This window comes from Centroberyx affinis, unplaced genomic scaffold (genome assembly GCF_046629955.1).
Source record: "Centroberyx affinis isolate AG114_WGS23_722 - 3 ecotype Tasmania unplaced genomic scaffold, CSIRO-AGI_Caff_v1 ptg000944l_1, whole genome shotgun sequence".
NCBI lineage: Eukaryota > Metazoa > Chordata > Actinopteri > Beryciformes > Berycidae > Centroberyx > Centroberyx affinis.
Window position 1 is genome coordinate 106,332 of NW_027279518.1, and position 15,112 is coordinate 121,443.

The 15,112-nt window shown below is 43.8% G+C and overlaps 1 protein-coding gene across 1 annotated transcript in view; it reads right to left on the reverse strand.

Moving 5' to 3' along the window:
* The window catches only part of cntln (centlein, centrosomal protein), an 88,276-nt gene that overhangs the window by 51,481 nt on the left and 21,683 nt on the right, over nucleotides 1–15,112 (reverse strand). Inside the window, exons 10-11 of the mRNA XM_071521928.1 lie at nucleotides 3,333–3,458; nucleotides 251–372 (exon numbers count right to left, since the gene is read on the reverse strand). Coding sequence (XP_071378029.1) covers nucleotides 251–372; nucleotides 3,333–3,458 — 248 coding nt within the window. The remainder of the gene's footprint in view (nucleotides 1–250; nucleotides 373–3,332; nucleotides 3,459–15,112) is intronic.

Here is a 15,112-nt window from a genome sequence, read left to right on the forward strand (position 1 = left end):
TGAGTGGTTTCAGAGGGTTGTACTGTTTCAGAAGGGCTTTTAACATAAGGCAAGGAGAGTTATGTGCTTTCAAACATCCCTGACTGACTGTTGTTGGATGGAACTGGAAGTTATCCGCGTTGGCTTGTGTACATAGTTACAGGTCCTATGTGTTGTATGAATGTATTGTGTGGATACAATCAGGTCCTGTGTGTTGTGTGACACCCAGAAACAGTTTGTGGATTTAAAAACTACAAAACTGTGTACTCACAAGCCATTCGATTCCTCCAACTCTTTCAGCTGGTCTCTGACTGTCCTGTAGTTGGTCTGGATCAGACAGAGGCGTTCATGGCGTTTATCATGAGCCCTCTTCAGCTCCTCATTCTCTTCCGTCTGCAAGACATAAAAATACAGTGACCAGATATTTTTCCAAATTTTGCACAATTAATTAATTTGAGAAGGGAGTCAGTGTGTATGCTTCATGGATGTGACAGCCCCTCTCCCCTTTCATATATCCTATCTGGTCTACAGTTGTAGATGGTGTAACATGCCAAAGTTCAACCCTCAAGGTTCTCCATTACAGAAGGTGGAACACCTTTGTCTGACAGATAGCCAGCTGGTTCAAATTCTTTTCTGTCTTCCCCTTTCTTCCTGACAAGGGCTTCCACTGTGACTGGGCAACTGAGACATCATTATAGGACGACGTTTACATGACCAGCCAATGGGGCCAGAGGAGAGCAAGTGGGCATGCACACACACCCACACCCACCCACCCACATACAGACACATTCACACACACACACACACACCCTTTTACCCTGTTTCAACACCCAGTTAAAAAAAAAAGCTCACTGAGTGGGGTTACCTCCCAACTGAGGTAACTACCGACACTATGACCGACACACGTGTTGCGATTGTGGGGGTTGCTAGATTGTTGACACTGTTGACAGCTATTAAAACACAGCAAGATTGGGCTCCAGCTTTAAAGAGGGGAGTGAGAGAACATATAGATTTTCCTGACAGCAACCCCCCCCCACTCGCCATTACATTGACCTTAACAGATGGAGAAAACACTTTCAACAGGCAGGACAAACAGAGGTGGAAAGAGAGTAAAGAAAGAGAGAAAAGTAGCCAATGAAAAAAGAGGAGAGTGGGGAGGAAGGGAGAACAGAGAAATGAGAAAGAGAAGAAAGAGAGAGAGGAGCAAAAGGGAAAGTGAAAGGAAGAGTGCAGGGCAGGTTTCTGCTTGAGTGGCCAGGGCTGGGGAGAGTTGTCGAGCGCTTTCTGAAGGGAAGGAGCTTGTTTACTGCTGATATGACACGGCTGCCCTGCAGAGAGGGAAATGCGAGCCCTCAGCCCTGTTATTATTAACAAGGACAAAGAGAACAGAGAGAGCACACAAACATGCACCAGACACAAACGTGCATGCGCACACACACAAACACACACACACACACACACCCTGCCAATGTGACAAGTATGGATTTTCCGTAGTGCGGATTATTCACAGAGGACATCTGCAAGACATCCTCAGCCCCTTCAAGAAGCCTCCCAACCCCCCAAACAGGCCTCTAATGAAAGGGGCCAGACCAGGGTAGTGTTAGCTGGTGGAACTAGGGGCTGGGGGAGGACAGAGAAGAGTCGAGGCTGACTGATTGATTGCAGAGGGGGGCTGGACGGTGCGAGTGGCAAGGCATTAGCCACATCATGGTTTCCCAGGCTCCTTATAGAGCTCCCCCTGGGCAGCCCAGCTCTGGTCATCAGGCCACAGACCCTTGCCCACCGATCAATACACCCCCTTACTCAGCCGCCATACACATCTGTGGACGTCCTCAAGCTGAAAAATAATTACACAGCAACTGCTACTGTTTACTTGAAAGTCTGTGGGAGAAAAAACAAGGCCATTATTGTGAGAATTGTTTGTTTGTCTGCTGCTGTTAGCTGCTAAGGTCAACGTGTCAATGGTAAAGGCTGGCGTGCCCAATTTGAAAGGCATTCTATTGGAAAGAATTGGATACGATCAAGTGGAGAACAACAGACTGGACAGAGTGAAGTAGCCTACTGTACAGTAAGATGCTGGAGGTGAGGTTTCAACTGCAACTGATGGTAGGCGTGTTGCTCAGTGCCAGATCCCGGCAAAGGATGTAACCACTAAGTCATGCCTCTGCACTAATGCCCTTATTGAATGTGATCACAGTGAGTTGCCAATCACTGTTTCTCTGCACATACCTTTGCTAAATGCCTCTCAACTGGCAGACACATAAATGGCACCATTAACTAAGACAGTCAAGCGTGTCACCTGAATCTGCGTCGAGCATTAGGCTAAGTGTCTGTCAGTGATGTAATTCAGACACTTGAGATCTGACAACAAAATGACGCCTAATGTGTTCTTGGGATTGTGTGCAAAGGGAGATGACCTCTGCATAATCACCCTGTCACTGGTCAGCCTGAAAGATGGAAAGGAAAAAGAAAGGCAGTGAGGAGGACAGTATGAGGGGAAAATCAGAAAAAAAAATACATTGGGAGAATAAAAAAACTTAGAGAAAAAGTCAAAATTTGAGAGCTGAAAATAAACACAGGTGAGAGGTGGCAATGAACTCTCTCTGTTCTCTCTTTCTGCCAGGACTGAATGTGAGAGAGAGAGAAGAAACAACGGGACCGAAGGAAACAGTGGGAGAAAGACGTCAGAGTGCATGTGAAGGTTAAAAGAGCGATGAAGCTGATTCGTTTAGGGGGGAGAGCCCAAGTCCTGCTGCATCCACTTTCACCAGAGCAGCTCCTCTCCTGCTGCTTCACTGCCCACGCACACTCTGTATATATATGTGTGTGTGTGTGTGTGTGTGTGTGTGTGTGCGTGTGCGTGCACACGTGCCTGTGTGTGTGTGTGTGTGTATGTGTGTGTGTGTATATAACACATTGTTAGAGAAGGTCATTGAGGAGGCAGTGGCAACAGTAGTGCAATTGAACCCTTTGGAGACCGTGACTGTTACAATGCTGCAGACTTTCTTACAACCCAGCAGCCAATAGCAGCAATCATACGAGAGATAGTGGCTACAGCAATGAGCGGCTCCATTAGGCCTTACTGGTGGACCACTCTATCAGCTGGACACCACTATGTCATTGAATGTGCCCTATCCAGCAAACACACCAATACTTTCAAGTAATTCAAAGCCATTGGCAGTCAATTGCCACTGGTGTGTAGGGAGAAAATTGGGATGGAAGATAAAGGCAGAGACGAAGACATTGGTTGTAAGAAATAAAAGGCATACAATGAGAATAAACAATAAAAAGGGAGGGGGGGTAGATAGAAAGAGAGAGTGTATTATGTGTATTAATGTAGGTTAGTTAGTTACCTTCAATTGGAGCAGCTCCTCAAGGTCCTGAATCCTCTGTTCCGCTCCTCTTCCTCCACTCCTCCCACGACCTGTCTCCTCTCTGCTGGCTGGGGACAGAGACCTGGACCGCTGCACAGGTGCACCCTGGGAGTGGTAGGCAAGGAAGCACTGGGGTGAGAACTTGAGCACGCTTCAACTACACAGACAAGACAAAAACCCATGCAACAATTAACATCTGCAGAAACGCTGACTGAATGCCAATAATGGAATTATCCATGTTCATTTCATTCCCCTCTCACCTTGAGTAAAACACGCACACTCTCTTCTTCTTCGGTACACACACATGCACACACAAACAAACATGCTACCAGAGGAATAAAGCAAGCTGGAGCAGCAGTCCGGAGGAGCTGGAGGGAGGAGGTTCAAGTGTGTGTGTGTGTGTGTGTGTGCGTGTGTGTGTGTGTGTGCGTGCGTGTGTGTGTTTGTAGGGGGGAGTTGCAAGCAGAGAGCGCCAAAGGTTTCTCCCTGCGACTGGCTAATGAGTATGTTCATTTCCATTTACATTGTTTCTTTGACAATAATGATGTCCCATTAGGGGAGACTAAAGGGGCTATAGATTCCGGAATGTGCCGGGCTTCATTACAAGAGGTGGGCAGGGAGGCCGCTCTAATTGCTCTACCAGGGGCCTCCAGGTTACACTTGATAGGACAACTGGAAGAGCTGCCGACTAGGGCGGGTGCACAGTTTGCCAACCAGCCTCTTCTGTAGAAATAAATAAAGAAGTGGAGAAGTGCTGGGGCCGCGCTGTAGAAAAGCAGTGGGAACAATATGCTAGCGGAATATGAATATGAGAGGATGGGAGGCCCCCTGCGGTGCCAGGCAGGGCTGACCAGATGGCAGGCTAAAATATGCAATGCGACTAAACGCACGGCAGTCCTTGGGCTGGAATGGATGAGGAGTACAGGAGAAGGAGGAGGAGGTGGTGGAGTGAGGAAGTTTATGAGAGGATGGTGCATCAACCAACTGAAAAAATCCGCCAAAGTGACTTTGAAGTGCCATTACAGGCCGTGTTATCCATTAAGTGCACATATACTGTATATCACTTGTTTTTTCACAATATGTTTATACTTATATTGTATCACTACAACATGCATATTTCTGAGTATTTTTCCAGTGACAAAAAATTCTACCTAGTGGTAGGTGATGCCATAATAACTAATCCAATTAAAATGAATCAGACTAATTTAATCTGATACTTATAGTTTCAGGGAAGAAGTTCTACCAGTGTGCCCTCTCAGTGGCCTGGGTGTTTAAGTGTGTGTATGTTTGGGAATGTGCCTTAGGGCTACGGTTGTCCAGTGACCTGGTGCCCCGTTCTGCCATGATGCCCACGTGGGTGCCCACCATGTGTTCTAACTCAGCCTTAATGACTCTATGCAACTAATTAGAAGATTGATCTGCATATTCCTGATGACTGGCAGGCCAACTGGCTTAGCCCATGTATACGTGGGGAAACAGACAGGCCGAAAGGGGAATCCAAATCAACTAAAAGGCCTTAGAAACTATCACGTCTAACCTTGCAGATACTGAGGATGAGTTCTCAATATGAAGTTTGCAAGTGAATTACATTTTGGGTAAATTTTATTTGATGAAGATCTGAACCCACTGTGAGAGCAAGAGAAGAGAAACTACAGTGTGTTAGTTTGAAGGAGCACAGAGGAAGATGACCCAGGGACAGTGATAGATGACTGAGGCCTGCTGCAGATGTTGTCTCCGCTCCAGATGGACGTCTGTCTGTCGTCTGCCCTGCCACAGGTCCAGAAGACACATGAATGCCTTCTGTTTGTGTGTGACGCTCTGTGTTGTGAAATTCTTGCTAATGTTTCGCCAGACAGGCTTGAAAGATAAAAAAGCTGAGAAAGATGTGCCCACTGTCTACCTCGCCTCGACAGCTGGCTGCTGCCCATGACCTGACCTGCGCATCGCACCCTGTAATGGCTCTGTAAACATGAGAGAGAGCAATACAGATGGAGGGGAGGAGGGCGCAAGAGGGAAATGAGCAGAGAGGTACACTTCTGAACTGAGAGTGTGTGCAAGAGACAGGAAAACTGTTATTTACTGAGGGGTCGGTGTCACCGGCTCTGGAGCAGAGAAGAAACATTTCATCGACTACCTCCCTCCTCCCCCTCACCTCTCCTCCACCCTCTCTCTCCCTCCATCTCCCAGCGAGAGGGGTCACTGTCATCAATGGGGCTCTTTATGATTGCAGCAGCGTGTCATGTGTGCGTCTGGAGCTCTCAAAGCACAACTTGTTCAGGTTCCCGGGTGAATAGGAATATTGTACACATGCACACAAGCACAGGACAAGACACATAGACACACACACAGACACACACACCGCAAATGTACACCATCACTCAAAGAATTCTATTCAAGCTGCACAAAATCTCAAAAGAAAAGACCAAGGGACACTGCCAAACAAATGACTAATGTAAGAGACGGCAAGCTGAGAGCCAAATGTTGCAGGTAAACAACCTGAGACGGTGTGGTGAAGCTCCTACAGTATTATGGAGCTGGCTCTTACTGACAGAATGCCTGAGTGAAAGTGACAAAAACACTGCAATGTTTATGGAAAGGGTAGAGATTGGATTTGAATCGCATACATTTGAATTTGTCATGTTCATATTGAACCACTGAATTAAAAAAATCGATTTGTTGAATAAGTTAATTCAAAAATGTAATTTGTAAGGCTCAATTCGAAATTGAATGCAATGGCTTGAAATTGAACATGATTATTGAATTTAACTTTTATATTCATATTTTGAAATTCAGTTTTTCCAATTCAAATTCAGTTTTCTTCATTTAGATCCAGTTTCCTGAGATACACAGTCAGGCACACAGGACTTATATTTCCTAAGTGTCGAATGGAAGGCAGCCGCTTCCTTCAAGGCTGCCAACAGTGGGTAACGCTCTTCATTTAGCCAACCACATGCCATGTGGCACTGTGCCTTGCTTATCTCCTCAGCCAATGATCGTGTTTTATTCTCTCCACTTGTTGAAAGAGTTGCAAATTGTGTCCTAGCTACTAGTACTGGGCTCCATAGAAGGCTCAATACATCAGTTTGCCACCTTGCAGACAGCTAGTATTGTTTAACAGTGAATTGCAGGCTGGCAGGCCTATGTGTTTTTTTTTACATATTTGGATATTTAGCAGTGGTAGTGTAGAATATCATTGATGTGGTATGCATAATCACTATAGTGAGGGAACACATATTTTTTTTTGGAATAAATTCCAATTATCACTTTTTTCAAACACATAGCTGCTCAGCAATCTAATTTGCTATTATGTTGCGATTATGACATATGGGATTTATTGTAAATATGACCTGGCGACTGGTAAAGACCTATTATGTCAACATTGTAGTGGTAATTACAAGTAGGACTTTTTGTGGGCTGCGATTTCTCCCACTTGTCGTCACAAATTGCGCAAGTGTGTCAACACAAGTGGTAAACACTGCAGCAAACCCACCTATGTCAGCAGTCCAAGATAAGAAAAATCAAAATCATTGGTTATTTTCAAAGTTATACAATCAAGGGTACTACAAAAAGGAAGTAATGTGTGCTGTATTTCATTTATGGTTGATTTTTAATTAACGAAACATTTTGGTTGTGGACGTTCCAGCGACCTAAAGACATAAACGCTTCCAAGTTGTAGCAACGAGATGTCGTCCCATTCTTGCGCTTCTTCCCATATGACATGAACAACAACAGCCAACAGCTCGCAGCTAACTAGGCCATATTTTCACATTTTGAACAACAGTTAATATTAACTTGATTTATGAAGTTGATTTAATGTTCACTAACGTAAAGCAAATGACAAGATTTGCAACTCTTTTACCAAGTGGGGAGACTGAGACTCAATCATTGGCTGAGGAACATGCCACAGTGCCACATGGCTTATGATTGGTTAAGTGAGACTGTTGGCAGCCTTGGAGAAGGTGGCTGACTTCCAGTTGACACTCAGAGAATAAAAGTCTGTCCAAATGTGTGTCTCAGGAAGCTGGGTCTGAATTAATGAAACTGAATTTGAATTAGGAAAAATAAAAAATTGAAACTCAATAATAATCACATTCAATTTCGAGGTTTTGCATTCAATTTCAAATTGTGCCTTACAAATGAAATTATTGAATACAACAAATTATTGATTTCAACAAATATTCAACTATTTTTTTTATTCAACGGTTCAATATTGACATTGAATATATGACAGCACATATTCAACAAGCACCTAAATATTGTCTGATCACTGGCCAGCATTAGAACTGTATGCTTTTGTAAGTTTAGGTATGCATTAGAACAGCACTAGCACTGTGTCTGTAAGTCTGTGTGTGTGTGTGTATCCTGTCAGGGACAGTAATAACTACAGTGTCACATCAGATAAGGCTCAGGCCTGTAGGTTGGGCAAGGACACTGACTTATGGAATTTCTGTGTCATCTGTAAAACAGGGTGTGGGATTCATACGACCAGGCGCTTAGAGGGCTGAATGCCACTATCAATAGATATGTTTGGCATTAGTACTCATTTTAAGGCCACAAAATGTATGAAAAGATGTTCAGGTTCAAAATGCTGAATTCTCAGAAAATCTCAGGTTTTCTACAGACCTTTTTTGAGAGAATCATTTTAGCCTAGTTTGATTTCTATAGAAATGCATACACAATATGTTACAGACATTGATTTACTCCATCCCATGGTGGGTTTTTACTCAATATAGAAAGGTATCAAAAATGTATCCTTTTTTGTCCCACTACCAATTTTAAAGTACAAGCACTGGTATCAAAATTGGCACATTTCTAGATAATTAGTCCTAGGTGCATGACAGCTGTTTGTGTGTGTGTATGTGTGTGTGTGTGTGTGTGTGTTTGTGTTTGTGTGTGCGCGTGCGTGTCCTGGGGCAAAGATGGCAGAGCCCCCAGGAAAGGGAAGCATTTCAAACAATGTCGATACTATTAATTTCTTTTGCACAAAATCATGTCATTATATGTATAAATTGCCGAAACAAAGCTATTTCCTTGAAGCTATAACAAGCAGAGCAGTATAAATCAAACAACGTGTCTTCAGGCCAGCTTTAGAGTGAGTGAGGCCATCTAGAAACATGTCCTGCCAAACTTATGAGTGGAATACTGAGAAGATCAAAAGCTTCTTTCTGTTCATAATGTACTGGTGAGGCAGTAAATTAGCCAGTGCCTGAGCCCAAGGCATGCGTGAAACCTGCAGCACACGCCGGCCCGGTCACAGCAGGAGGGGCATCTCTGTCTGTGTGTGTGTGTGTGTGTGTGTGGGTCTGTGTGTGTGTGTGTGTGTGTGAGAGATGAGGAGTTCAGGACAAAGGCTGGCAGAGGCTGGGTCTGATCAATCACATGACTCTCACCAGCCCATTTCCTCCATATTCATTCTCTTAAGCTTTGATGATCTGATCTCAGCTAAGTGTGGGCATGTGAGCTGCTCCTCCTGTCTTTGACATGACTGGTGGTAGTACAATGTCATATGGGTGCTAACCTACCTGCTGTCTTCTAATGGAAAGATCCCTGGTGGAACTGAGTTTAAGGCCTTTCTCCTCTAGCTCCAGGCTGGGATCTGAGCCTGGGGCGGAGGCTGGGTCCGAGTTAGGGCTAGGCATCGAGGCTGGGGCATCCGCCTGCCCAGGCAGCGCCTGTTGGGAGAGAGAGAGAGAGAGAGTGTGTGAGAGAGAGAGAGAGAGAGAGAGAGAGAGAGACTGACAGACAGACAAATAAACACACGGCCCTGCATGGTTACACTGCGTTAAGATTATCATTCAACCACACGCATGCTTGTTGTTTTGGAAATGCAATGCTTGGGCGTGGATTTGATGCAGATGAAAAATCCACTGTTAAAAAAAAAACAGCTATCGGTTATGATTTCTATTTATTTATTTATTTAACAGGGACAATGCACATTAATCAACATTTCAGTTTCCACATCAATGTCAATGTGCTGGAGTTAGCTAAGGGTTTCTGGGCCCATTCTGTTGTTTGGTGGTGTATTTTTCTTATTCCTGCGGATAACTGGCTAAACACAGATTACGTCATGTCATGTCGAGATATTTCCAGTGCAGCTACAATGGAGTTTGATCGCAGAAAAATTTTCTGTGATCTAAATCATCAACGGTCATTCTGGGGAAACGCAGGAAATCACTAACGTAAGTAGAATTAGATGAGGCAGATTGAAGGTAGATGGGTACACCAAATAGGTAAATTGTTGTAATTTACCTTTTTTTATTTATCTACCCTCAATCTGCCTTCATCAAAACAGTTTTCCTTTAGTAAAAAGACATAAATCATGTGGAAAACTAAAACCAAACCCTGCATTGATCCTTGTTTAGTGGATGTCCATTACATAGTGGATGTATATTACATTTCCATAGGCTGAAGTCAACAACCAGATGTGTAGTGTGGCAGTGGGACAGCTGTCTACCAGCTCCAGCAGTGAGGTGTGTGCATCATCATGGCCCATCTATTTATCAGTGTCTAGCAGTCCGCTCCATTAGGGACCCCTGGGCCTCCGCACACCTCAGCAAACGGCAGGGACCACCAAAACAAACTGAAGGGGACAAGGGTAAAGCAGAGGCTCCGCCCATAGAGGAGAGGGCTGCGATGCATACACACATGCATGCATGCACACACACACATACACAAACAAATATGTGCAGGCTAAGCAAATTCCCATAATGCTATTGAGCAAGTATTAACCACATAATGTTACAACAGAGTCCTCCATGTGACCTCAATGTGACACACTAACTTGACACCTGTTTTGCCACTGGTTCATAAGGCCCTTGACTGTGGTGTGAGTGTGTGCAGAGAAGGGAGGGAGAGCCATCAGGGACAGGATTTGTTCAGTTGGAAACACACACAGAAACAAAGATACACACAAAGCATGTACACACACACAGACCATTAAAACCAAGAGTGTGCACACGCACTTCGTTATACAGTATGCTCAGTTGGTGCTTGGGTGCTTTAAAAAACAATTCCAGTGTGATTGAGTTTTTGCTCATTTCCTGCATTCCCTTTACTGCTTTACATCACTGTAGATCGTTTTCCAGTGCTTTTATCACATTATGAGATATTTGCTATTTTTCCTTTGTCTTAGTTGTTTTAGTAAATATTTTGAAACAAATGTCTAAATATTACAAGTTACTCCCAGTAAAGAAGAGGGCGGCAATTTTAAGCTGTCAAAGTGCTTTGATTTGCGCATTGGTTTGCCTGGGTTGTGATTGACAGATGGCAGGTCCTAACATAACCACAGAGAATGATAGCTATTGGTTGCTATTGGAGAGGAAAATGCGGAAACCCAGAAATGGTATTTTGCCTCTTCTGGTTTGCAAGCATAAATCATAAGTAGGACACCCACTGCTGTCTCGTGACGCAGTGTTCATGTACTGTATATAAAACAGTGAACAGATCTTCTTTGAAAATGTAAGTTTATAGCCTGAGATTAGCTATCTGATGCAACTTTGCATAACGTGACTGTCGGCTTATCATTCACAGTGCTAGATTACCTGTACTGACCAAATTAGATTAAATCTCGGGAGTTGTTTTCTATGCCGTTTGGATATTGAATGCGAGTGACAGAGTCTGGGATGTATGGCAAAACTGATTTAAAAAATATATTCAATCATGGTGCATGCATGTAAAAACATTAAACACTAAATGGATGGAAAACTCAATTCATGCTGGAACTGTCCTTAAAACTTTCCTTTATCTTAACACTCATACACGTATATACCTCAACTGTAGCACCATATTGCATAGTTTCCACTCTTAAACCCTTCAAAAAAAGTGTGAAGACAGAGAATAGCTTCACCTGCCACTAAAACAACTGCTTCTACATCAACAACATGTCTACTCGACACATCAACTCACTGCCTTTTGACAACTGCAGGCCTTCGCACCTGTGTTTTCGTGAGAGGCCAGGTAGTGAAGAAAACCGCACAGAATGTCATCACCTTTTTTTCCCAACAAGTCCTGATTGCATTATCAGAAACCTGGCATCTGGGCGTGACCTTGTTAACTGCCAGGGTAATCAACTTTAACCAAAGGGGAGGAGAGGGGATGATAAATTATTAGCGAGGAAGATTTTGTTCATGTTTTATTAAATTGGCCTGTCAAAGGGGGTTGGCCAAATTATCTGGGGCCTCGTTTATTGGAGGCCGGCCATATTGGCGCATCTGTTACAATTATTTATAATTTCCAGGCAGTCAGGAGGACTGACTGGGTTTTTCGGCATCAGCCACATAAAGCAATTTACAAATTAACTGATGTGGGAGTGTCTGACTCTTTTTTTCTCTCTCCCTCTCTCTCACTCCATCTCTAGTCCCCTCACTGATTTTCAGCCAGCAGCAAACAGAAAAAGAGAAAGAGAGGGAAACAGTAGTGAGAGAGAAAAGCAAAAGAGAGAGGAGCAAAGGCGAGAAAGAGAGAAAAAAAAAAGAAAGATAGCTATCACAAGCAGCTTAGTGAGAAAGAAAGCAATGGAGAGAGAGAGCAAGAGAGTGAAAGAGAAGCGGAGAGCATGTGCAAGTGCAGTGAGAAAAAGAGAGCAAGAGATGGGGGGGAGGCTAAGAAAAAAAAAAAAGAAAAAAAAAAGAAAAAAAGCCGGTGCTTGGTAATTACTGAACACGATTAGGTTCTTGGGGGAACTTGTCTGGCGCTCGTGGCCCTCGCTGGTGAGGATGCGGCAGGCAGGACCATATGGAGGGAGGCTTGTGATTGTGCTCCCTGAAGCTCGTGACCCGTCTGCTGCCGAGCCCTTGAGCTGAATGTGAAATGAGACTTGCCAGGCCTAATGTTCTACACATGCACCATTTATGCCACAAAACAAATCTGATCACTGTTAATTATGGAGCAGCTATAATCAGGAGGGGCCCCCACCCCACACACACACAACACACACACACCCCCCCCTACATGCATACACAAAGACACACAGACCTACACACATATGCACAAAATCACATTCACACACATCTGTGGAGCGACAAGATTTGTAAAAGTGCATGGAGAGGCTTTGGGAGTGAGGGCTAGAAGGTACATGCCCCCCACCAGCCCAGATGCAGTTTGTATTCAGGATGGTGACTCTTGGGTCAGAGTGTGTATGTGTGTGTGCGTGCATATATGTATGAGTGTGTGTGTGAACTGGTGCTGCAGTGGAGAGGGACTTTAGAGAAGGACAAAGCAGGGTGAGTGGGATGTAGTGAGCGTGTATGTTTGTGTGTGTGTGTGTACAGCCCTGGGTCCTCCCACACAGCCTGTTTGACCCGGGTGTATGTGCTTGAATATGTGCGTGTATCTGCAGCGGCACATGGCTGTGGTTCATTAATGAGGCGAGCTGTGCTACACAGAGGCTCTCATCTAATGAGAGCAGTTGAGCTGGTAAAACACACCACTGGAGTCCATGTCATTAGCATGTCTCTGGCCCTGGACATGGCCCAGCTCCAAACACACACACACACACACACACACAAACACACCTTGACAACACTATCCATTGATGACGCACACAACATGCACAAGATTATTAGTTGACAACAATAATACAGTGTTATAAAAATTATTTATCCATGCACAATTTGGAGCCATTGTGTTTATTTGAAACCTTTTCACAATGAGGCGTTTTCACATGGAATTGATTGATTGTTGAAGTGAATGGGAATATGTAGAGTAAATGAAAGAGGCAGGTTGTACTTAGCTTAGCTACGAAGTGGCATTTCAAGTGGGAAACAAAACAAGATCTGTATGAAAACCTATTTAAAAATATCTGACTTACTTGCCTTCCATCACATTCTCATCAACTTCAACAGAAAAGGTAAAGAGAGCATCCTGATGCACAAGATGTTAATGTGCAAATCAATCCAGGCTCATGCTTTACTAATGTAATTCTCTCTGTCCTTATACTGTGCATTGAAATAAACATCGCGAAAAAAAGAGAAGGCGGAAAAGCTAGAGTTTACAGTAAGTCAAATTCCACAAGAAAACCTTGAGTGTTTTTTGAGCTTCTGGTTGAAAATTTCCATGCGTATATCCCAAAGTCTCTTCAATCAGTTTTCTTTGTAGCATTATGGTTTCATCATTTTCATTGGATGTTTGCTATTAATGATGATGATGATCAAAAGAAACACCTCACCTAAGCCAGACATGACCTCGCAAACAACGTGGGTGTATGTGTGTGTGCGTGTGTGTGTGTGTAACTGGCACTTTAATTATACATCTGACAACTTTTTGATTGGCTAACATTAATAGCAAGCCAGCAGCAGATGTTAAAAACCATCACAACAAGCTAAGGGAGAAGCGCCGCGTGGGCTACTGTGAAATTAGAAAAAAAAAAAGAGAAAAAAAAAACCTGGTCACCTGGGGAAAATGTAGCTTACGTGCTTCCACAAGTTTCAGCTTATGAAACCTGTATGGAGGACTTTTCTGAAGCAGGTATTATCATACGCTGCCAGTCTCTGAATGGGGGACTTCAACAGCCTTATTATGAAAAACGGATACATAAAAACAGACATAATCAGAGGTCATATCTATGTGTATTTAACACATATTTAATGGCAAATATTGTACATTTTAAAATAAAGGTTCCAGTAAACATTTTAAAGAGAAAGGGCCTTCCTCCTCTTATATTTAGACCCAACTTTTCTGGAGTGAATGAGCATGCCTAATTTTTCCTTTCCAATGCTGATGAGAGAATAACCATTGCTTTGAATGACTGCCCACGCAATTAACAACTCACCACTCATTTACTGTGGTGAAGGTTCCAGAAAGCCTGAGGTCTGCTATAGATCCTAATGTTGGTCTTTAATCACTGCACAGCTCTGACAGTAGCCAGACAAACACTAAACTACTATGAATACAATGAGCCAGTTAGGGAGATAGTTGCAAATGATTAAATGGCAACTCTGGCTAGTCTTTCTGGCCATCGATGGGGGATATCCCCTGCCTCTGGATTGTGGTGGTGACAGCCCAACCTGGCAAACGAACCTCTCCAACCTGGCAGTTTGTTCAAACTGCATCTCAGTGTGTGTGGGGTCATCTGGGTGCTGGATGGTTGGCCAGACCCTACAGCTAGTAGATGCTGGCATGGGGCCATCTCTTTGCTGACTTTAAGGAGATACCTCGCTGTTTGTAGTATACGCACACACACAAATTATTTCAGACAATGGTGTTTCGTTGTGGAATTGATGTTACTCATTTGACACAAACAAGAAAATTCAACCCTTGGGAGAGCATGGGTCATACTAACTGACAGCTAAGCAGAACTATTTGGTTACTCCAAATATTCTTGCTCATGTTTAAGCCTTCGTAAAGTCTTTTCAAGGTGCCTCTAAAGAGTTAACTGGGCTTTAGACAGGAGAGAACAGACAGACAGTCAATCTTGGTGCACAGCGTGGAAGCATAACACACAATGGGTGTTATTCCTCTCACCCACCCTCCTCCCCCCTCCCCCCAAAACCTCGGCAGGAGGGGTGTTCAAAGCCGTCGCTCTGGTCCATATTTAAATGAGCGCCGCGTCTCCCCCCTGTGCTCCCGTTGCGATCAGCACTTTGATCATCTCCAATGGTAACTTCCACCAAAACATTTAAAATTAAAATCAAATCTGCCTTAACAACCTGAGCATTAGAATTTAACAGGTGTTCGGGAGGAAGTTGTTACAGAATTTGCGATTATGTGCTCGAATACACACACCCTTAGTCAAACACGCACGCATGCACACACACAGACAC